Here is a 25,061-nt window from a genome sequence, read left to right as displayed (position 1 = left end):
TCATTAGTCTCATCATGCCTTACAATGTATTAAAAATCAAAACATATAGCCCAACGTTTGTAGAACAACTAAAGTTACATTAATAACTCTAAATTAAACTATAGGAGTACATATTTCTTTGTTAACCGCTCAACACAGAATAGCCGCATGTGCGCACTCCCTCAAATCGCTTGGAAAATATTTTATTCAGCTTTGTTCAATTGTATTCTTCATATTATAAAATTATATAAAATAATGCCACGGAATTATAAGCAAATCTTGTCTGCTAAATGAACTAGTGTAGCCCACAGCCATTTGGCATAGCCAACATAAGGACAACTCAGAGTATGCTATTCTGTTCTTCTGAAATAGACTACATTTTCTTCATATCGTGCTTCTTTAGTCCTGTCTAAAAGGTCATATCATGCTTCTTTAGACCGGCTGACAACATTTTGTGACTGCCACAGTCCTAGCACTCCCATCATGCTCTGGCAGCTTTCATGGCCACCATAACTTATTTTCTCTTCTGGCGCACAGCTTCAGGATAGTCCTCGTTGAGGAAGATGTATGTTCCTCTCAAATTCTTGGCTCTTTCCAGAACAGCTACCTTGTCCTTGAACCTCACAATCTGATCTGATTATTCTGACCAATGACCCGTCATCTTTTATTTGCATATGTATCCTGCTACTGTGAAGGGGTAAGCGGGGTAGGCTCTAGAGTCTAGACGATCCTATCTACCACTGTAAATAAAAAGTTGTATCATCAGGCCCACACGCTCAAACTGAGCATTTCAATGGCAAAAGGAGGCTCAGGGAAATAACGTTTTTGAAATATATTTTGAGATATTTTCATGAAATAACATTTATTAGACATACAGTGATGATTAAACAATTAAAGAGACTACATGGGGGCTTGAACATTTATTGAGGGATGTGTGTGAGTAGACATTCAGATATGTCATCGGAATTATTTCAAAGATAACATGTCACGGGACTGGAATGAAACATTTAGTAAACAAATTATGGACAAAATAAGATTGATTGTAATCTGCACCGGATCAATGTGCACAAGTAGGGCCATACAATAACGATCCTTATCAGATTAAAAGCAAGCATGCAGCAAAGGCTTTTAGCTGTTTTAGCGTCATGCTGCCATCTAGTGTAAGGTAAGAAGTGATACATTCCATAACTGGTCTCTACTATTGTATCAGCTACTCCAGTGGTTCTCAACCTTTTTTCGGTTACTGTACCACCAACTACATTTAGATCTGCCCAGAATACCCTTGAAGTACCCCTTCATGTGCATTCTACCAGTAAGCCTATAGTCTCATGAGTCTTCTTAAGTACCCCCTGTGGATAGGCCAAGTACCCCCAGGGGTCATAGTACCTCTGGTTGGGAAACACTGATCTACTCTGCTATCACAGTTATATATTACTCAACTTGTATCCACCTTCAATCAACATATTGCAGCATGTTTTGTAAAACAGAATGACAGATTGAAATGTTATTTTACAAAACCCAACATAACAACACATTCAGTTACAGTAAAGAACACAGAGATTTGAAAATGTGACAGATTTGTAAAAAACAAATGTAAATTTATATTTATCTTCTATCTTTCTGCTTCTCTTACTTTTACAGAATCTGTCTGACAGTGATATGACCAGGTTCAGCCTCATCCATCAACCGTGAGTAACCCTCTTTTCTATTTCTCTCTCTCTGTCTTCCTCTCTCGTGGTCTTCCCTCATGTGAACACAGCGGATAGCTGAGGCCTTTCAGGCAAGTACCAAGAGAGCACTGCAAAGCAGGTGTGTGTGAGACAAAGAGAGAGAGTGTGTGTGTGTGTGTGTGTGTGTGTGTGTGTGTGTGTGTGTGTGTGTGTGTGGCGCGCGTGCGTGTGCGTGCATGTGCCTCTCACTTTGCTCCCAGAGGTAAAAATGGTCAATCTATATTAGTAGGCTGATGCATTTACTGTGAACTCTTTCCTTGTGAGTTCCAGTTTTCATGTGGTTAATCATAAACTTGTGCAATAAGGAAGCTGAATAAGCAATTGAGCCTCACACCATTGTGTTCATGATTGCCCTGCCTTGTTTCAGTGTTTCTACTGTTGTTTTATTGTTTGGTTTGTTTGATATCTGATAGAGAATCCAAACAGATGGTATATTAGGGAGCCAGAGCTCTAGAGGGAAATGTAAAACGGGCTCTCCTCCTGATCAGGATCTGTTAGGCGTGTAATAGTTACTATTCTCATTTGTTACGCTTCGTGGCTAACTAACCACAGCTCCAGAGATAGCTACTCTTCTGAATAAGCAACATGAGTCAACTGACAAGGTATGTGAAACAGAAACCGTACTTGCTTATGAGCTACAATAGTGTACTATTACACTCCTAGAAAAAAAGGGTTCCAAAATGGTTCTGCGGCTGTCCCCATAGCAGAAACCTTTTTGGTTCCAGATAGAACCCTTTTTGGTTCCAGGTAGACCTATTTTGGGTTCCATGTAGAACACTCTGAGGAAAGGTTCTACGTGGAACCCAAAAGGTTTCTACCTGGAACCAAAAGGGTTCTACCTGGAACTAAACAGGGGTTCTTCAAATGGTTCTCCTATGGGGACAGCCAAATAACCCTTTTTGGTTCTTTTTTTCTAAGAGTGTAGGCTATGTCTAATTTCTGCTCATATGGGTAGGCTTGTGGCTAATGGGTAGAAGTTCAAAGAGGTCACGACCAGGTTCAAAGTCATGTTATCAAACATTTATGTTGTCTTGCCTGTTGGAACACATGATCCCACAAACAGAAACAGAATATTGTAACAATTCAGACCCCTGAAAATAGGAATGTGAGCTTTTTTACTTTTATCATTGATAAACTAGAGTGCACTGTCAACCCATGTAATTTGCTAGTTCAAACAAATATACTGTATGTTCCAATGCAAATTGAGCCTAATACCACGTAAAAACACAGCTTGAACCCAGACTAGAACCCTTATTGAAAAATATTCCTGAATGTCCAACAGACTGAGCCTGTATATTGCACAGCAAAAGCATCAGGTAGTCGTTTTAACATTGGCTTTGGATGATGTTTTCTTAGTATTTTAGCAACCATTGTGTGTTTCCATCTCTTGGACAATTGCAGTTGGTTCACCGCAGTTCGTCAGATGTTCCTAAAGAGAAATGTCAGTAAAGGCTCCCCTCTCTGTTTACTGTGCTGGCTGGTCAGAGGATGTTCACAGCATAGGGCAATATTTATCTTTCTAATCTGCCATGTTGTTTTGTGGTGGAAATGTTATTGTGTAAATCCAAATTACACAGAAAACAGAATTGTCTTCATGACCAAACTCAAGAAGTGGAAAGGAGAAGTGATTGTTCTTGCAGAGGTGTTAGTATTTTCCCTCCGCTATGATGACATTTTAGGGAGGCAGCCAGTGTCAGTGAGTTCATTCACAACGCAAACATTGAGCTGGATAGTAGCTAGATGCAGCAGGTGGCCTCTCGGGTCAATTTACTCATTAAGATATGGATACATTTAACAAGTTCACAGCTCCTGCAAGTGTAAAACTTCGGTAAGAGATACCCATATTTGTATGCAATGTTATGTTGGGCAATGTATTTGTAACACTTGGAAAAATGTTATATTGTTAACCTTTGTAATCAGAACCAAACCAAACCTTTTTACAATTTAAATTCAGGCTATTATTCAATGATGACCTATTTCTATAGATGACATAGTGGAAACTGGCAACTAAAAAAATGCCTACTGTAAATATATAATTATATACGCTAAGTTCCAACCAGTAATAATACTGTACATCTGTTCCATTGTTTTCTGCAATGCTCACAATAATACATTTACCAAACCATTTTTATCTGCAGCTTATTGTAGGCCACAGAAACTATACAATCCAGATTAAGTTAAACAGTAAACTGTGTTTAAGCAAAAACCATTTATTTATGATGCTCTGGCTGGCTGTTACATGAATCAAAATCTAAAGTACTAGTAATACAAAATTGAAAAGTGAGAGGGAATGTGGTAAGAGAAGACTGACTAATGTGGATGTTACTGTAATTACACGTCTCACACCTGTCTCCCTCATGCTCTCAATCTGTAATTGCATGTAGGCTACAGTGATTGAGTGAGTTTGAGTGTGTATGGGTGTGAACCTTATTCACACCTCCAAGTGCTAGCCAGCATGGAAAGTTGACTCTGAAAGACTGCAACTATGGTTTTATTCCATGTTGAAGTTTACATATTTTCAGTGTTCCGCAGCCTGCAATAGACTATGCCAGAGCCATATATTTAGACCATGCCATAATAGTATCAATATACAGTGCATTCAGAAAGTATTCAGACCCCTTGACTATTTACACATTATGTTATGTTACAGCCTTATTCTAAAATGGATTACATTATTTTTTCCCTCATCAATATACACACAATACCCCATAATGACAAAGCAAAAACAGGTTTTTAGAAATTTTAGCAAATATTTTATTTACATAATTATTCGGACCCTTTACTCAGTACTTTGTTGAAGCAACTTTGGCAGCAATTACAGCCTCAAGTCTTCTTGGGTATGACGCTAAAAGCTTGGCACACCTGTATTTGGGGAGTTTCTCCCATTCTTCTCTGCAGATCCTCTCAAGCTCTGTCAGGTTGGATGGGGAGCGTCCCTGCACAGCTATTTTCAGGTCTCTCCAGAGATGTTCGATCAGGTTCAAGTCCGGGCTCTGCCTGGGCCACTCAGGGTCATTCAGAGAGTTGTCCCGAAGCCACTCCTGCGTTTTCTTGGCTGTGTGCTTAGGGTCGTTGTCCTGTTGGAAGGTGAACCTTCGCCGCAGTCTGAGGTCCTGAGTGCTCTGGAGCAGGTTTTCATCAAGGATCTCTCTGTACTTTGCTCTGTTCATCTTTCCCTCAACCCTGACTAGTCTCCCAGTACCTGCTGCTGAAAAACATCCCCACAGCATGATGCTGCCACCACCAAGCTTCACCATAGGGATGGTGCCAGATTTCCTCCAGACGTGACGCTTGGCATTCAGGCCAAAGAGTTCATTCTTGGTTTCATCAGACCAGAGAATCTTGTTTATCATGGTGTGAGAGTCCTTTAGGTGCCTTTTGGCAAACTCCAAGTGGGCGTTCATGTGCCTTTTACTGAGGAGTGGCTTCCGTCTGGCCACTCTACCATAAAGGCCTGATTGGTGGAGTGCTGCAGAGATGGTTGTACTTCTGGAAGGTTCTCCCATCTCCACAGAGGAACTTTGGAGCTCTGTCAGAGTGACCATCGGGTTCTTGGTTACCTCCCTGACCAAGGCCCCTCTCCCCCGATTGATCTAAAAAGGGTCTTGGGGGTTCAAAACGTCTTCAATGTAAGAATGATGGAGGCCATTATGTTCTTGGAGACCTTCAAAGTTGCATACATTTTTTGGTACCCTTCCCCAAATCGGTGCCTCGACACAATCCTGTCTCGGAGCTCTACGGACAATTCCTTCGACCTCATGGCTTGGTTTTTGCTCTGACATACACTGTCAACTGTGGGACCTTATATACAGTGAGGGAAGAAAGTATTTGATCCCCTGCTGATTTTGTACGTTTGCCCACTGACAAAGAAATGATCCGTCTATAATTTTAATGGTAGGTTTATTTGAACAGTGAAATACAGAATAACAACGAAAAAATCCAGAAAAACTAATGTCAAAAATGTTATAAATTGATTTGCATTTTAATGAGGGAAATAAGTATTTGACCCTCTCTCAATCAGAAAGATTTCTGGCTCCCAGGTGTCTTTTATACAGGTAACGAGCTGAGATTAGGAACACACACTTAAAGGGAGTGGTCCTAATCTCAGCTTGTTACCTGTATAAAAGACACCTGTCCACAGAAGCAATCAATCAATCAGATTCCAAACTCTCCACCATGGCCAAGACCAAAGAGCTCTCCAAGGATGTCAGGGACAAGATTGTAGACCTACACAAGGCTGGAATGGACTACAAGACCATCGCCAAGCAGCTTGTTGAGAAGGTGACAATAGTTGGTGCGATTATTCGCAAATGGAAGAAACACAAAATAACTGTCAATCTCCCTCGGCCTGGGGCTCCATGCAAGATCTCACCTCATGAAGTTGCAATGATCATGAGAACGGTGAGGAATCAGCCCAGAACTACACAGGAGGATCTCAAGGCAGCTGGGACCATAGTCACCAAGAAAACAATTGGTAACACACTACGCCGTGAAGGACTGAAATCCTGCAGCTCCCGCAAGGTCCCCCTGCTCAAGAAAGCACATATACAGGGCCGTCTGAAGTTTGCCAATGAACATCTGAATGAAAGTGTTGTGGTCAGATGAGACCAAAATCAAGCTCTTGGGCATTTTGCTTTGGGGGTGTTATTCTGCTAAGGGGACAGGACAACTTCACCGCATCAAAGGGACGATGGACGGGGCCATGTGCCGTCATATCTTGGGTGAGAACCTCCTTCCCTCAGCCAGGGCATTGAAAATGGGTCGTGGATGGGTATTCCAGCATGACAATGACCGAAAACACACGGCCAAGGCAACAAAGGAGTGGCTCAAGAAGAAGCACATTAAGGTCCTGGAGTGGCCTAGCCAGTCTCCAGACCTTAATCCCATAGAAAATCTGTGGAGGGAGCTGAAGGTTCGAGTTGCCAAACGTCAGCCTCGAAACCTTAATGACTTGGAGAAGATCTGCAAAGAGGAGTGGAACAAAATCCCTCCTGAGATGTGTGCAAACCTGGTGGCCAACTACAAGAAACGTCTGACCTCTGTGATTGCCAACAAGGGTTTTGCCACCAAGTACTAAGTCATGTTTTGCAGAGGGGTCAAATACTTATTTCCCTCATTAAAATGCAAATCAATTTATAACATTTTTGACATGCGTTTTTCTGGATTTTTGTGTTGTTATTCTGTCTCTCACTATTCAAATCAACCTACCATTAAAATTATAGACTGATCATGCCTTTGTCAGTGGGCAAACGTACAAAATCAGCAGGGGATCAAATACTTTTTTCCCTCACTGTAGACAGGTGTGTGCCTTTCCAAATCATGTCCAATCAATTGAATTTACCACAGGTGGACTCCAATCAAGTTGTAGAAACATCTCAAGGATGATCATTGGAAACAGGATTCACCTGAGCTCAATTTCAAGTCTCATAGCAAAGGGTCTGAATACTTATGTAAATAAGGTATCTGTTTTTTTGTTTTTAATACATTTGCAAAATTCTCTAAAAACCTGTTTTCGCTTTGTCATTATGTGGTATTGTGCGTAGATTGATAAGGAAAATGTTTTATTTAATCCATTTTAGAATAAGGCTGTAACGTAACAAAATGTGGAAAAAGGGAAGGGGTCTGAATACTTTCCAAATGCACTGTAACATTTTGTCTAGTACGTGTTATTGTCTCCAAATGGTATTAACAGTTATGTACTGTATTACGTTTATGAACACTGTATGATTTTTGTTGAATATGATACCTTTAATGAGAAGCTTTTAACGTGTCTTCCAGCCAGCTTCAGAAGATGGTCCAGGATATCAAGAACAATGATGGCAGTATCCTAAACAGGCTGAGAAGGTCAGTTTATAAAAATAAATGTTTGACACTCCATAAACAGAGAGCACCGCTTAACACTATTCTCTGTTACCCACAAGTTCGCAAGGACACCAGTTGTGCTCATAGTTCCATACAATGAGTTATACGTTACACTGATGAGGTAGAGGTTGGCATTTATCTGAAATGCAGTATATGAGGGGAATGAGATTCCAGCATCTCTATATGTGGGAACAAGAACAGTGTGTATGGCATTGGAAATACAACTCAGTTCAGCTGAGAGTGCAGTGCGCTCACATGGTATAATTTCTTCAATGTTCTTTGTGGTGATAAGCAAGGTTATTAAAGTTTTCTAATTCGTTTTTATTTCATTTAGTTTTTGGATTATTTGGAATTCTGTTTAGTTTCAGTTAGTTTTCAGACCTGATTTGCTAGTTTTTATTTTGTTTTAGTTGTATAAAAATATTAATATTTAGTTTTATATTATTTAGTTTTGGTTTTGGTTTTAGTGTTAGGGACAGAAAGCATGCATGGGAGGCTAGGAGCCATTTGTGTTGCATAGTTCATTTTTTGGGGGGTGGGGGGAGTAATAGGTTTGGTTAAGTTTAAGTTATAAAGTAAATCTCAATGTGACTTGGATTTAAAAGGAATAGCCCAGAGACAAAAAATGTGGTGGAAATAAACTTTATCTCGCCCATGTTTACGCCAATCTAATGCTTTTTAACATTCGTAGCACATGTAAGAAGAATCAAACTAGCTACCAAGACGATTTTTTGCCGGTTAGCTAGCGATAGCTAGTGATAGTGATGCACAAGCCAGGCCTTTTTGAAACATAGCCATTGCCTTACCGCATTTAACTGCCAGATTCAGTAAACATCCAAAAAGCTTGAAAACCCCATTCGATTTTTGCACAAAGTTCAGAAAAATTAATAAAACTAAACATAATTCATAATGGTTTTTATTTTATTTTAGTTAGTACTTGAGTCCAAGATAACAGTTTCAGTATAGTTTTTGTTTTTCAAACAGGTTTGTTCATTATTTTATTTCAGTTTACTAAATTGTTTTTTCATGATTCGTTTTAGTTTCAATTTTAGTTTACTATAGTAACCTTGGTGATAGGTGGCTATTCCTCTTTCTTCAACTGTTAGGAAAATATAAGTAGTCTCTCGATCTGAAAATAGACAAACAGAAAAACATGTGCATGGCTTTACTCTCTCTCTTTACCTCCTTGAAAAGGAGCCACTGGCACACAACTGTAAATGTAAACATGCTGTAGAACTAAAGTATTCCGTGATAGATAATGAAGAACTGACATAAGTTTCAGAATGAGCAGGTTGTGATACTACATAGAACTGGGAGGATTACCGTTAATGTGTACAATCACTCTTCAGGCCCAAAGTTGAATGTCTAAAAATAGTCAAGCCCATTCTTGTTTCTAAAACTTTGGCTTTTACTCCTAACTGGTCTGTCTGTACTGTAGATTTAAAAACAAGTCAGCTCCAAAAGTACCTGTAAGAGACTATCAAGGTAAGACCTTTCTTCATGTCTCACAATGTGGCCCTTGAAGTATTGAAAGTATTCACCCCCCTTGGCATTTTTGGTATTTTGTTGCCTTACAACCTGAAATTAAAATGGATTTTTTGGGGGGTTGTATCATTTGATTTACACAACATGCCTACCACTTTGAAGATGCAAAATATTTTTTATTGTGAAACAAACAAGAAATAAGACTAAAAAACAGAAAACTTGAGCGTGCATAATTATTCACCCCCCAAAGTCAATACTTTGTTGAGCCACCTTTTGCAGCAATTACAGCTGCAAGTATCTTGGGGTATGTCTCTATAAGCTTGGCACATCTAGCCACTGGCATTTTTGCCCATTCTTCAAGGCAAAACTGCTCCAGCTCCTTCAAGTTGGATGGGTTCCGCTGGTGTCCAGCAATCTTTAAGTCATACCACAGATTCTCAATTGGATTGAGGTCTGGGCTTTGACTAGGCCATTCCAAGACATTTAAATGTTTCCCCTTAAACCACTCGAGTGTTGCTTTAACAGTATGCTTAGGGTCATTGTCCTGCTGGAAGGTGAACCTCCGTCCCAGTCTCAAATCTCTGGAAGACTGAAACAGGTTTCCCTCAAGAATTTCCCTGTATTTAGCGCCATCCATTATTCCTTCAATTCTGACCAGTTTCCCAGTCCCTGCCGATGAAAAACATCCCCACAGTGAAGCATGGTGGTGGCAGTATCATGCTGTCGGGATGCCACCACCATGCTTCACTGTGGGGATGGTATTCTCGGGGTGATGAGAGGTGTTGGGTTTGCGCCAGACATAGCATTTTCCTTGATGGCCAAAAAGCTCAATTTTAGTTTCATCTGACCAGAGTACCTTCTTCCATATGTTTGGGGAGTCTCCCACATTACCTTTGGCGAACACCAAACGTGTTTGCTTATTTTTTTCTTTAAGCAATGGCTTTTTTCTGGCCACTCTTCCGTAAAGCCCAGCTCTGTGGAGTGTACGGCTTAAAGTGGTCCTATAGACAGATACTCCAATCTCCGCTGTGGAGCTTTGCAACTCCTTCAGGGTTATCTTTGGTCTCTTTGTTGCCTCTCTGATTAAAGCCCTCCTTGCCTGGTCCGTGTGTTTTGGTGGGTGGCCCTCTCTTGGCAGGTTTGTTGTGGTGCCATATTATTTCAATTTTTTAATAATGGATTTAATGGTGCTCCGTAGGATGTTTAAAGTTTCGGATATTTTTTTATAACCCAACCCTGATCTGTACTTCTCCACAACTTTGTCCCTGACCTGTTTGGAGAGCTCCTTGGTCTTCATGGTGCCGCTTGCTTGGTGGTGCCCCTTGCTTAGTGGTGTTGCAGGTGTACAGTGGGGGAAAAAAGTATTTAGTCAGCCACCAATTGTGCAAGTTCTCCCACTTAAAAAGATGAGAGAGCCCTGTAATTTTCATCATAGGTACACGTCAACTATGACAGACAAAATAAGGAAAAAAAATCCAGAAAATCACATTGTAGGATTTTTTATGAATTTATTTGCAAATTATGGTGGAAAATAAGTATTTGGTCAATAACAAAAGTTTCTCAATTCTTTGTTATATACCCTTTGTTGGCAATGATACAGGTCAAACGTTTTCTGTAAGTCTTCACAAGGTTTTCTCACACTGTTGCTGGTATTTTGGCCCATTCCTCTATGCAGATCTCCTCTAGAGCAGTGATGTTTTGGGGCTGTCGCTGGGCAACACAGACTTTCAACTCCCTCCAAAGATTTTCTATGGGGTTGAGATCTGGAGACTGGCTAGGCCACTCCAGGACCTTGAAATGCTTCTTACGAAGCCACTCCTTCGTTGCCCGGGCGGTGTGTTTGGGATCATTGTCATGCTGAAAGACCCAGCCACGTTTCATCTTCAATGCCCTTGCTGAAGGAAGGAGGTTTTCACTCAAAATCTCGCGATACATGGCCCCATTTATTCTTTCCTTTACACGGATCAGTCGTCCTGGTCCCTTTGCAGAAAAACAGCCCCAAAGCATGATGTTTCCACCCCCATGCTTCACAGTAGGTATGGTGTTCTTTGGATGCAACTCAGCATTCTTTGTCCTCCAAACACGACGAGTTGAGTTTTTACCAAAAAGTTATATTTTGGTTTCATCTGACCATATGATATTCTCCCAATCCTCTTCTGGATCATCCAAATGCACTCTAGCAAACTTCAGACGTGCCTGGACATGTACTGGCTTAAGCAGGGGGACACGTCTGGCACTGCAGGATTTGAGTCCCTGGCGGCGTAGTGTGTTACTGATGGTAGGCTTTGTTACTTTGGTCCCAGCTCTCTGCAGGTCATTCACTAGGTCCCCCCGTGTGGTTCTGGGATTTTTGCTCACCGTTCTTGTGATCATTTTGACCCCACGGGGTGAGATCTTGCGTGGAGCCCCAGATCGAGGGAGATTATCAGTGGTCTTGTATGTCTTCCATTTCCTAATAATTGCTCCCACAGTTGATTTCTTCAAACCAAGCTGCTTACCTATTGCAGATTCAGTCTTCCTAGCCTGGTGCAGGTCTACAATTTTGTTTCTGGTGTCCTTTGACAGCTCTTTGGTCTTGGCCATAGTGGAGTTTGGAGTGTGACTGTTCGAGGTTGTGGACAGGTGTCTTTTATACTGATAACAAGTTCAAACAGGTGCCATTAATACAGGTAACGAGTGGAGGACAGAGGAGCCTCTTAAAGAAGAAGTTACAGGTCTGTGAGAGCCAGAAATCTTGCTTGTTTGTAGGTGACCAAATACTTATTTTCCACCATAATTTGCAAATAAATTCATAAAAAATTCTACAATGTGATTTTCTGGATTTTTTTTTCTCATTTTGTCTGTCATAGTTGACGTGTACCTATGATGAAAATTACAGGCCTCTCTCATCTTTTTAAGTGGGAGAACTTGCACAATTGGTGGCTGACTAAATACTTTTTTTCCCCACTGTATATACAGTCAGGTCCATAAATATTTGGACATTGACCAAGTTATTATTATTTTAGCTGTCTACCACAGCATATTGGAGTTGAAATTAAATAATGAATATGAGCTGAATGTGCAGACTTTCAGCTTTAATATGAGGGTATTTACATCCAAATCGGGTGAACGGTGTAGGAATTACAGGACTTTTTATATGTGGTTCCCCCCTTTTTAAGGGACCAAAAGTAATTGGACAATTGGCTGCTCAGCTGTTCCATGGCCAGGTGTGTGCTATTCCCTAATTAGTTAATTTACAAGTAAGCAAATAAAAGGTCTAGAGTTGATTTCAAGTGTGGCATTTGCATTTGGAATCTGTTGCTGTTAACCCTCAATATGAAGTCCAAGAGCTTTCACTGCCAGTGAAGCAAGCCATCATTAAGCTAAATAATCAAAACAAGCCAAATCAACTATTTGGTACATTCTTAAAAAGAAAGAACGCACTGGTGAGCTCAGGAACACCAAAAGGCCCGGAAGACTATGCAAAACAACTGTGGTGGATGACAGAATAATGATTTCCCTGGTGAAGAAAAGCCCCTTCACAACAGTTGGCCAGATCAAGAACAACCTCCGGGAGGTAGGCGTATCTGTGTCAAAGTCAACAATCAAGAGAAGACTTACAGAGGGTTTACCACAAGATGAAAACCATTGGTAAGCCTCAAAAACAGGAAGACCAGATTAGAGTTTGCCAAAAAACATCTAAAAAACCCTGTACGGTTCTGGAACCACATCCTATGGACAGATGAGACAAAGATCAACTTGTACCAGAATGATGGGAAGAGAAGAGTATGGAGAAAGGAAGGAACTGCTCATCATCTGAAGCATACCACCTCATCTGTGAAGCATGGTGGAGGTAGTGTTATGGCGTGGGCATGTATGGCTGCCAATGGAACGGGTTCCCTTGTATTTATTGATGATGTGACTGCTGACAAAAGCAGCAGGATGAATTCTGAAGTGTTTAGGGCTATATTATCTGCTCAGATTCAGCCAAATGCTTCAAAACTCATTGGACGGCACTTCACAGTGCAGATGGACAATGACCCGAAGCATACTGCGAAAGCAACCTAATATTTTTTAAGGCAAAGAAGTGGAATGTTCTGCAATGGTCAAGTCAATCATCTGACCTCAAATCAAATCAAATCAAATTTTATTGGCCACATGCGCCGAATACAACAGGTGCAGACATTACAGTGAAATGCTTACTACAGCCCTTAACCAACAGTGCATTTATTTTTAATAAAAAAGTAGAATAAAACAAAAAATTGTTGAGAAAAAAAGAGCAGAAGTAAAATACAATAACAGTAGGGAGGCTATATATACAGGGGGGTACCGGTGCAGAGTCAATGTGCGGGGGCACCGGCTAGTTGAGGTAGTTGAGGTAATATGTACATGTGGGGAGAGTTAAAGTGACTATGCATAAATAATTAACAGAGTGGCAGCAGCATAAAAAGATGGGGGTGGGGGTGGGGGTGTGCAAATAGTCCGGGTATCCATGATTAGCTGTTCAGGAGTCTTATGGCTTGGGGTAGAAGCTATTGAGAAGTCTTTTGGACCTAGACTTGGCACTCCGGTACCGCTTGCCTTGCGGTAGCAGAGAGAACAGTCTATGACTAGGGTGACCTGAATCCAATTGAGCATGCATTTCACTTGCTGAAGGCAAAACTGAAGGCAAAACCCCCCAAGAACAAGCAGGAACTGAAGACAGCTGCAGTAAAGGCCTGGCAGAGCATCACCAGGGAAGAAACCCAACATCTGGTGATGTCAATGGGTTCCAGACTTCAGACAGTCATTGACTGCAAAGGATTTGCAACCAAGTATTAACACTCACAACTGAATTTATGATTATGTTAGTTTGTCCAATTACTTTTGAGCCCCTAAAATTGGGGAGCTATGTATAAAAATGGTTGTAATTCCTACATGGTTCATACAAGAATTTTGACAAAAATTAAAGATGAAAGTTTACACTTAAAGCACATCTTGATTGTTTCCTTTCAAATCCATTGTGGTGGCGTACAGAGCCAAAATTATACAAATTGTGTCACTGTCCAAATACTTATGGACCTGACTGTATACTGAGATCATGTGACAGATCGTGTGACACTTAGATTGCACACAGGTGGACTTTATTTAACTAATTATGTGACTTCTGAAGGTAATTGGTTGCACCAGATCTTATTTAGGGGCTTCATAGCAAAGTGGGTGAATACATATGCACGCAACACTTTTCTGTTATTTATTTATTTGAATTTTTTTAAACAAGTTATTTTTTTCATTTCACTTTACCAATTTGGACTATTTTGTGTATGTCCATTACATGAAATCCAAATAAAAATCAATTTCAATTACAGGTTGTAATGCAACAAAATAGGAAAAATGCTAAGGGGGACGAATACTTTTGCAAGGCACTGTATATAAGAACAAATAAATAATTATTTATATATATATATATATATATATATATATATATATATATATATATATATATATATCAGTGGGGAGAACAAGTATTTGATACACTGCTGATTTTGCAGGTTTTCATACTTACAAAGCATGTAGAGGTCTGTAAGTTTTATCATAGGTACACTTGAACTGTGAGAGACGGAATCTAAAACAAAAATACAGAAAATCACATTGTATGATTTTTAAGTAATTAATTTGCATTTTTATGCATGACATAAGTATTTGATACATCAGAAAAGCAGAACTTAATATTTGGTACAGAAACCTTTGTTTGCAATTACAGAGATCATACGTTTCCTGTAGATCTTGACCAGGTTTGCACACACTGCAGCAGGGATTTTGGCCCACTCCTCCATACAGACCTTCTCCAGATCCTTCAGGTTTCGGGGCTGTCGCTGGGCAATACAGACTTTCAGCTCCCTCCAAAGATTTTCTATTGGGTTCAGGTCTGGAGACTGGCTAGGCCACTCCAGGACCTTGAGATGCTTCTTACGGAGCCACTCCTTAGTTGCCCTGGTTGTGTGTTTCGGGTCATGGTCATGATGGAAGACCCAGCCACGACCCATCTTCAATGCTCTTACTGAGGGAAGGAGGTTGTTGGCCAAGATCTCGCGATACATGGCCCCATCCATCCTCCCCTCAATACGGTGCAGTCGTCCTGTCCCCTTTGCAGAAAAGCATCCCCAAAGAATGATGTTTCCACCTCCATGCTTCACGGTTGGGATGGTGTTCTTGGGGTTGTACTCATCCTTCTTCTTCCTCCAAACACGGCGAGTGGAGTTTAGACCAAAAAGCTCTATTTCTGTCTCATCAGACCACATGACCTTCTCCCATTCCTCCTCTGGATCATCCAGATGGTCATTGGCAAACTTCAGACGGGCCTGGACATGCGCTGGCTTGAGCAGGGGGACCTTGCGTGCGCTGCAGGATTTTAATCCATGACGGCGTAGTGTGTTACTAATGGTTTTCTTTGAGACTGTGGACCCAGCTCTCTTCAGGTCATTGACCAGGTCCTGCCGTGTAGTTCTGGGCTGATCCCTCACCTTCCTCATGATCATTGATGCCCCACGAGGTGAGATCTTGCATGGAGCCCCCAGACCGAGGGTGATTGACCGTCATCTTGAACTTCTTCCATTTTCTAATAATTGCGCCAACAGTTGTTGCCTTCTCACCAAGCTGCTTGCCTATTGTCCTGTAGCCCATCCCAGCCTTGTGCAGGTCTACAATTTTATCCCTGATGTCCTTACACAGCTCTCTGGTCTTGGCCATTGTGGAGAGGTTGGAGTCTGTTTGATTGAGTGTGTGGACAGGTGTCTTTTATACAGGTAACGAGTTCAAACAGGTGTAGTTAATACAGGTAATGAGTGGAGAACAGGAGGGCTTCTTAAAGAAAAACTAACAGGTCTGTGAGAGCCGGAATTCTTACTGGTTGGTAGGTGATCAAATACTTAAGTCATGCAATAAAATGCAAATTATTTACTTAAAAATCATACAATGTGATTTTCTGGATTTTTGTTTTAGATTCCGTCTCTCACAGTTGAAGTGTACCTATGATAAAAATTACAGTCCTCTACATGCTTTGTAAGTAGGAAAACCTGCAAAATCGGCAGTGTATCAAATACTTGTTCTCCCCACTGTATATATATATATATATTTAATAGTGACAGTAGTTTGTTTTTGGGGACAGTGGTCAGCAATATTTTCGCAGCAATATGTTCAAAATATGATTTCAGAAGCTATGATGCATGTCTTTCCAATACTGTAATTTCCAATGACTTTGCATCTCATATTGTGGGGCCCTTATTTTATATTTATCTTTACAGGTGATGACGTGGACTGCGAACAGTGGTCTGAAAATGAGTTTGTGAGTTCAATCCACATGCTTTATTGATTCTAAAACACTACAATATTATAGAAATGCTTCTAAAATAAACTTGCATCTGACATTGCTTTCCACAGTAATTTCACTAATGTCAGCAGCTGTACAGTGTTTACATTTTACATTACATTTACATTTACATTTTAGTCATTCACACAAAGCTGTTGGTCTGAGTATCTTAACGATTTCATGATGTTACAGGAGAGTGACACGTATGAGGACCCTCAAGAGGAGAAGGATGACAGCTATGAGTCTCCTCCCAGTCAGAGAGTCTTCACCTCCACCTCGTCTGTCTCCTTTCCCAGGGGGGACTACGTAGGTGAGAACTCTTCCACTCTACCACACACACACACGTACGCATCCATGCAGGCATGCACACACGCAGGCACTCGCACACACGCACAACCACACAAAGCTACTACTACTCTCTCTCTCACACACACACACACACACTCACACACACACATACATACACACACACACACACAGTACACACACAGTACACACACACACACACACACAATGACCCATCATGCAGCCATGCATGCCAAGCTTCTAGTTAACAAATTAAAGAATGCCATGTCTGGCTATTCAAGACTACTCTATCCTCTGTCTACATGTATCTATTTCATGGAGAATCTGTGTTTAGTTCATGTTAGGAGGACTACTGTATATAAACCACATATTTTGACATGCTTGCATGCATGAAGGAAATAAGCTTTTGGAGCTTTTGGCTGATAAGCTTTTGGAGCGACCGCTTGAAATGACGTGGAAACAACGTTGATTCAACCAGTGTGTGCCCAGTGGGTAGTCAGTGGACCGTGACAGACACAGAGCGCCGCAATGACGGCGTGTTGTAGCGTTATGCAAATACTGATGTCCTGTTTCTGCTTTTGCTTCTATTTCTAGACAGCTGCCGCAGCAGGCCAAACCATCCACCCAGGAAGCCCATCTGGCCTCCAAAGACCAAACCATCCCCGTCACCATCACTGCCCCCCAAACCCAACCAGCAGGACTATGATGAAGTAATGTGCAGTTAGGCAAAACAAGAATGATTCTAGTTGCTTTCTGTTTTCATGACAGTATGTTATCTGTCATACCTTCATGACAGCATATTGACAGATTATTTGCCTCATACTTTTTCATTACACATTGTGTGATCATTGTCTTTAGGAAGACTACATCAACCCAGAAAGTGACGATGAAGGCAACTATATAAACCCCACAGAGGAATCGCCTGCTAGTAAGCTATCCCAATAAATGAATCAGACACTGGAAATAAGACCAATATCTACAGTACACTATGTGCCTCAATTATATTATCTTCAACAAACAGGTGTCATGAAACCCATTGCACATTTGTATCTGTTGCCAATCACTGTCAGACAAACCTTACCAAGACACCTTAATGTCAACATACAATACACATGTAAACTTCCCTTCAGACCGTCCGATGCATGGAAGAGGCAAACCAGTAATGAGCAGACCTTCAATGTCCAAGACTGTGCCAGAGCGCTCAAATGGCCTAGGTATGTAACTGCATCTCAGCAGGGGCACTCAACATATGGAATTGATTGGGGGGATTGATTGAATTTCAACAGATTTCAACACATTAAATTTATTGTGCTTAGTGTGCCGGCCTGGGTTAGAATTTTTAGGCTTAGCCTTTTTGTTTTGTTTTTCAGATGTGTATGAAGTTCCTGACATGGAGGTGGGTTTGATAACCAATGGCTAATACATTACAATTAATAGCATAGTAAATTACTATGCAATGACTTTAGGATTATGCTTGATGTGTCCCATTTTCTCTTTTATCTAAAGGAAAACTCTCCTCCCCCAGTGAGCAGGTCAGTTCTGGTTCAGGGATGGTAGCACTTTTCAGACCGGGTCAAATGGGATCAACATTTCCCCTGATTGAAATACAGTATCTAAAGATCTATCCATTGGAAAAGATACAAAAATGACAGCTTTTTTCTCACATATGTTTTTTTTTACAGACCTTCCACACTCCTCAGATTCCCTACACAGAGTTTGCCCCCTAGAGCCAGCCAAAGGTGCTAACAATGATTCTGGAGACCAAGAAACAATGCCATTGAAATATAAACTATTTAATAAACATGAGGTTGTTTTCTTCTGTTTCATTGCCACACTGACATTAATAATTAATATGTTCTCTTCTCTCTCTAGAATGCACATAAAGACATTTAATCCCATCCCAGTAAGTGCTACTGTACCAAAGAGACTCTGGACTTTGTACCTGACCCCAAATACTTTATTTGATGCGATAGTAATAGAACAGCAAAGATTGGATATTATCAGCACGGGAATCACTTATTTATTAAAAACTATTATTGTCATCCAGGTCCAGGAGCCCATAGATGATGATGAATATGAAGTCTGCAATCCAGATGAAAGTATGTATTCATCCATATTACCACCATCAGCCAAATGACTAAACCGTTGAACATTAATGTGGCAATAATACATTCTAAAAGAATACAGACAACTAGTAACAAAGACCATTGTTCCATATCCTCAAAATATTTGATGTACTATATTGGTAGTTATTTCAACTGGCTAATTATTCCATCTAGTGGATTGCCAAATGCAAAGCAAAAATGCAACAATAAGTTGCATGGACTCACTTTGTGTGCAATAATAGTGTTTAGCATTATTTTTGAATGACTACCACATCTCTGTACCTCACACATACAATTATATGTAAAGTCCCTCAGTCGAGCAGTGAATTTTAAACACAGATTTAACCACAAAGACCAGGGATGTTTTCAAATGCCTCGCAAAGAAGGGCATATATTGGTAGATGGGTAATTAAACAAAAGCAGACATTGAATATCCCTTTGAGCATGGTGACGTTATTAATTACACTTTGGATGGTCTACCAATACACCCAGTCACTACAAAGATACAGGCGTCCTTCCTAACTCAGTTGCCGGAGAGGAAGGAACCGCTCAGGGATTGCACCATGAGGCCAATGGTGACTTTAAAACAGTTACAAAGTTTAATGGCTGTGATAAGAGAAACCTTAGAATGGATCAAGAGCAATGTAGTTGCTTACAATACTAACCTAAATGACAGTGACAAAAAGGAAGCCTGTACAGAATAAAAATATTCCTAAACATGCATCCTGTTTGCAATAAGGCACTAAAGTAAAACTGCAAAAAATGTGGCAAAGAAATGAACTTTATGTCCTGAATACAAAGCGTTATGTTTGGGGCAAATCCAACACAACACATCACTGTGTACCAACTCTTCATATTTTCAAGCATGGTGGTGGCTGCATCATGTTATGGGTATGCTTGTCATCGGCAAGGACTAGGGAGTTTTTTAGGATAAAGCACAGGCAAAATCCTAAAGAAGAACCTGCTTCAGTCTGCTTTCCAGCAGACACTGGGAGACAAATTCACATTTCAGCAGGACAATAACCTAAGACACAAGGCCAAATATGCACTGGAGTTGCTTACCAAGACAACATTGAATGTTCCTGAGTGGCCTAGTTACAGTTTTGACATAAATCGGCTTGAAAATCTATGGCAAGACTTGAAAATGGCTGTCTAGCAATAATCAACAACCAACTTGACAGAGCTTGAAGAGTAAAATAAATTATAATGTGCAAATACTGTACAATCCAGGTGTGCAAAGCTCTTAGAGACTTACCCAGAAAGACTCACAGCTGTAATCCCTGCCAAAGGTGATTCTAACATGTATTGACTCAGGGGGTTGAATATTTATGTAATGAAGTTATATTCGTATTTTATTTTTCATATATTTTTAAATAAATGTTATAATTTTTCTTCCATTTTGACATTACAGAGTATTTTGTGTAGATCGTTGACAAAAAATGACAATTTAATCCATTTTAATCCCACTTTGTAACACAACGAAATGTGGAAAAAGTCAAGTGGTGTGAATACTTTCTGAAGGCACTGTACATGAGACACAACACAACATACATAACAATGAATGGAAGTTAAAACAGTGTAAAGAGCATAAAATAACTTAACATTGTGTTACTTAACAGAACTTACTTTATATGTGTGAATTTACTGTATGTCATCTCTGTTCTCCTAGGTGGCAGTACAAAGTCAGCGGAGAAACCACTGCCCGCACTTCCCAAAACAATACCCAGAGAGACGTACGTGTCACTCACTAAAATCATATATAATTTATTTTCTGTTCATTGCTGACTGCTCGTTCACTTAGAAGAGCACCGGAAAAGTCTGGTTTCAGGGATTACTTAACTCACATAATCCTCTCTATTTTAGGAAGCCATTGAAGCCATCTTTTAGGCCGGTAGGGGAACCTCTAAAATATATTTTTGGGAAAAAACAAAGTGTGAAATTCTAAATTCTATGGGGAATGGTGCAGGATGATCATGTTTGTCTTTTTTCAGAGGCCAGATATTGCATCCAGGGAAAATGAAGGTAGTTACCTATTCCTAAACTGATTTGATTTCATAATATTTTATGCATATGAAATGCATTACAGTACATAGCGCACACAATGAAATAAATGACATGTCTGTAAATTGCTGTAAGTTGTTAAATCCAGAAAGTGTTTATGCAGTCATCCCCTTGCATAATAGTAGACTACTGTAACACACTCTCTTGCTATGTCTGCTTTTCCACAGGCCCAGCACTGCCCACGAGGCACATTACCCAGAAACTCACGGCCACACCCCAGCCCTCTGAATACAAACGTGCCAAGTAAGAAACATCATGACTTCATAAGAAATCTCTCTATTTTGCACCATGCACATACAATGCTATGAAAAAGTATTTGCCCCCTTTCTAATTTTCTCTACTTTTGCATATTTGTGATACTGAATGTTATCAGATCTTCAACCAAAACCTAATATTAGATAAAGGGAACATAAGTGAACAAATAACACAACAATTACATATTTATTTCATAAACAAAGTTATGCAACACCCAATTCCCCTGTGTGAAAAAGTAATTGCCCCCCACTCAATAACTGGTTGTCCCACCTTTAGCTGCAATGACTCCAACCAAATGCTTCCTGTAGTTGTTGATCAGTCTCTCACGTCGCTGTGGAGGAATTTTGGCCCACTCTTCCATGCAGAACTGCTTTAACTCAGTGACGTGCTCGTTTCAAGTCCTGCCACAACATCTCAATTGGGATAAGGTCTGGACTTTGACTAGGCCATTCCAAAATTTCCGATTTTTTTTTATTTTTTAGCAATTTTCATGTATGATGTTCTTACTGTGGAATGCAGTGTTTGGTTTTCGGCAGGCATAATGGGACCCATCTCGTCCAAGAAGTTGACTCAAGTTTGCCAAAAAGCACCTGGATGATCATCAAGACTCTTGGAAGAACGTTCTATGACAGATGATTCAAAAGTATAACTTTTTGGACGACATGGTTCCAGTAATGCCTTGCGAAAACCAAACTCTTCATTCCACAGTAAAAACATCATACCAAAGGTCAAGCATGGTCGTGGTGGTGTGATGGTTTGGGGATGCTTTGCTGCCTCAGGACCTGGATGACGCCTTAATAGAAGGAACCATGAATTCTGCTCTGTATCAGAGAATTCTACAGGAGAATGTCAGACCATCCGTCTGTGAGCTGAAGCTGAAGCGCAGCTGGGTCATGCAGCAAGACAATGATCCAAAACACACAATCAAGTCTACATGAAAATTGCTAAAAAACAACAAATTTGACGTTTTGGAATGGCCTAGTCAAAGTCCAGACCTAATCCCAATTGAGATGTTGTGGCAGGACTTGAAACGAGCAGTTCATGCTTGAAAACCCACACGTCACTGAGTTAAAGCAGTTCTGCATGGAAGAGTGGGCCAACATTCCTCCACAGCGACGTGAGAGACTGATCAACAACTACAGGAAGCATTTGGTTGGAGTCATTGCAGCTAAAGGTGGCACAACCAGTTATTGAGTGTAAGGGGGCAATTACTTTTTCACACAGGGGAATTGGGTGTTGCATAACTTTGTTTATGAAATAAATGAAATAAATATGTAATTGTTGTGTTATTTGTTCACTTATGTTCCCTTTATCTAATATTAGGTTTTGGTTGAAGATCTGATAACATTCAGTATCACAAATATGCAAAAGTAGAGAAAATTAGAAAGGGGGCAAATACTTTTTCATAGCACTGTATCTCTTTATAGCCTGGTCCCAGATCTGTGTGTACTGTCTTGCAGAGTTAGCAAAACTGCACAAACCGACATGGGTCAAGACCAATATAAATTATCCTGGAATGTTCTTATTTTCTCTACTGCAGGATTCCTCTGCCACAGATGTTTACCTCTCACAGTAAGTACAGGTCTGAGAGACTTGTGTCTCATATTGATTATAAATTATATGTGAATGGCCACAGGCAGATGACCATAACCTTGACCCTGACAGTGACACAACACAGCAAATATTTATTCTGTGAATGGATTCTGCTGTGTCCATACAAACGAAATGTTTATTTTGTTTTTTTGTTATTTACTGTTTTCTAATTCCCAGAACCTGACAGAGGAACTGTACCCACAGCTGAAAACGGGTTAACAGACACTGAAGAGGTGATAAAGACCTGACCAAAAATTCACTATTTTATGTATAACATACTATGATGTAGCTCAAAATACTGGTTATGACATGCACAATGCATGGATGAATACACTATTAAAGTTTGTGAAAATTGCAAAGGATATAAGCGCCACATGGACTTGGCTTTAAACACACTTTCTTGTTTCTGTATTTTTGTGGTTGTTGTAGGGGACAGATGTCTTGAAGAAACCCTGGTATGCCAGCACCTGTGATCGTAAGACAGCTGAGGATGCTTTGGTTCGCTCAAATAAGGCGAGTCTCACTCACCGGAATACGGACAATTAAACATACTCTTATTATAATCACAGTCTTAAGATAAACTTGCATTTTTTAATAAACGAAATCATGGGGTTAGGATAAAAATTTGACTTTGATTGCTCCAGCTAACTGTACTGTGTATATCCTTTGTTTCAGGATGGGTCATTCCTAATAAGGAAGAGCTCTGGTCAGGACACACAGCAGCCATACACTTTAGTGGTGTATTACAACAGTAGAGTCTACAACATCCCAGTGCGCTACATCCAAGCATCGCAGCGATACGCTCTTGGAAGGGAGAAGAAAGGAGAGGAGGTAGACAGAATCTCATCATGCTCTATGGGCTACAAAACACGTTTCTGATATCAATGTAATATTGATGGCCTGATTGCTAACCTATAGGCCTGACACCTCTTATTGTATTCCCTCAGCATTTCACCAGTGTTTCCAACATCATTGAGAACCATCAGAGGAACCCCCTGGTACTGATTGACAGCCAGAGTAACACCAAAGACTCTACCAAACTGTGCTATGCTGTGAAACCTTAGGCCTCACTAAACCCTAACTAGTCCTATGGACCATCAGGGATTTAAGGTTCGGACTTGCAGTCACATCCCAAATCAGTGCGTCTAGTGTAAGACCTGTGTGCAAGTCAACAGGCAATTTGATGCTGCTCTCAGTCTGATATTATAGACCATCTGTTCAGGGTTTGTGAGAAACAGTTGGATTAGTCTAGTTACATTCACCAGCCATGGCTATTCAAGCAAGACCAGAATGAAATTGACTTACTGTAATGTGCTAGTCTCTCTAGACAGACAGGTTGCTTCTGGCAATGTACCAATGCTCCAGCTTAACACGTCTGTACGTAATATAACGTCAGTTTGGCATAGAGGGACTACATCACTGCCTTCTCCGCCTGTTGCCCACATCCCCCGGACACAAAATAGTAGCTATCAAGACGAAGATCACAGAGGTTATTTTTAATGAGTGCGTTTCGCAAGTGGCTGGTTTGCATCAACTACCTTCACTAAAACCACTGCAAAGGTTTTGCCTGCAAACTTTGTATCGTGATTTGATGGGAGAGGTGTCTGTCTGAAGAGGACCCTCCTGGAACCATTTTTTCCCCCTTTTTGAAGTTACTAAGTCAGTCCGTCATGATTCCCAGACCCTAGTCACTGCTGTTGCCTAGGGTCGGGTTTCCGAGAATGGTACTGTGCCAATTCAGTAAAATAGTTAATGTGTGTACATTTTCAAACTTGTGTTGAACATTTTGCATTCTATGGGGTCTTTCCACCAAGCATGGCCCCTCAGACAGTGCCATTATGTATTCTTAAAGAATAAAATCTTGTAGAAATATTATAACTAGAAAGTAACTACAGTAAGTATGAATGGTGTACGATGCTGGAAAGCAACACCAGTTGAATAAAGAAATGTATGCAACATTGCGTTTTATACTTTATTCTTTAGTTGTGTTCAATAAACTCAAAATTATTGGCATACCTTTCTTAATTGTGCTACTTGACTTACATACATATACATATTCAATAATCACACATATATTGTCAAACTATTTGTATTTATTGATCTGTTCAACACATAATGCTACCAGGTGTGTATCAAGATAAATACATATTCATTGTGTAATGGTCAGGCACTTCGTGAAAAACAAATGTTTCTTAAGTCAAAATTGTACCTCTTTTCCTGACTTCTCAATACTACTACAAACCAGTAATTTTCTGTTTAAATGCAGAAAGAAATGGTGGGTGACTAATGCTGACGTGTGCAAGCAGAAAGGGTATGGTCAGAAAGATGTGCTATGTGTACTTATGATTTCGGTCCATT

The 25,061-nt window shown here is 40.3% G+C and overlaps 1 protein-coding gene across 3 annotated transcripts; it reads left to right on the top strand.

Moving 5' to 3' along the window:
* The first annotated feature begins 1,496 nt into the window (after positions 1-1,496).
* LOC121569178 (B-cell linker protein) lies at positions 1,497-24,723 on the top strand. 3 transcript variants are annotated; one of them, XM_041879916.2, is made up of 22 exons: positions 1,497-1,667; positions 7,488-7,553; positions 9,010-9,056; positions 16,319-16,359; positions 16,576-16,693; positions 17,284-17,399; positions 17,548-17,617; positions 17,820-17,903; positions 18,060-18,085; positions 18,196-18,221; positions 18,372-18,428; positions 18,562-18,592; positions 18,737-18,788; positions 20,464-20,527; positions 20,658-20,685; positions 20,786-20,816; positions 21,023-21,098; positions 22,651-22,682; positions 22,881-22,936; positions 23,133-23,216; positions 23,379-23,534; positions 23,651-24,723. In XM_041879916.2, the coding sequence occupies exons 1-22, from the start codon at positions 1,639-1,641 to the stop codon at positions 23,765-23,767; spliced, it is 1,407 nt and encodes a 468-aa protein (XP_041735850.1). In that variant the 5' UTR covers positions 1,497-1,638; the 3' UTR covers positions 23,768-24,723. The 3 variants fall into 3 exon arrangements, with proteins under 3 accessions (XP_041735850.1, XP_041735860.1, XP_041735840.1); XM_041879926.2 differs by lacking the exon at positions 1,497-1,667 and adding an exon at positions 2,162-2,311; XM_041879906.2 differs by lacking the exon at positions 1,497-1,667 and adding an exon at positions 3,229-3,537.
* The last annotated feature ends 338 nt before the right edge of the window (positions 24,724-25,061 follow it).

Source organism: Coregonus clupeaformis, chromosome 1 (genome assembly GCF_020615455.1).
Source record: "Coregonus clupeaformis isolate EN_2021a chromosome 1, ASM2061545v1, whole genome shotgun sequence".
Lineage (NCBI taxonomy): Eukaryota > Metazoa > Chordata > Actinopteri > Salmoniformes > Salmonidae > Coregonus > Coregonus clupeaformis.
The sequence above is the reverse complement of the archived record's forward strand: the minus strand, read 5'-3'. Positions and strand labels throughout refer to the sequence as shown.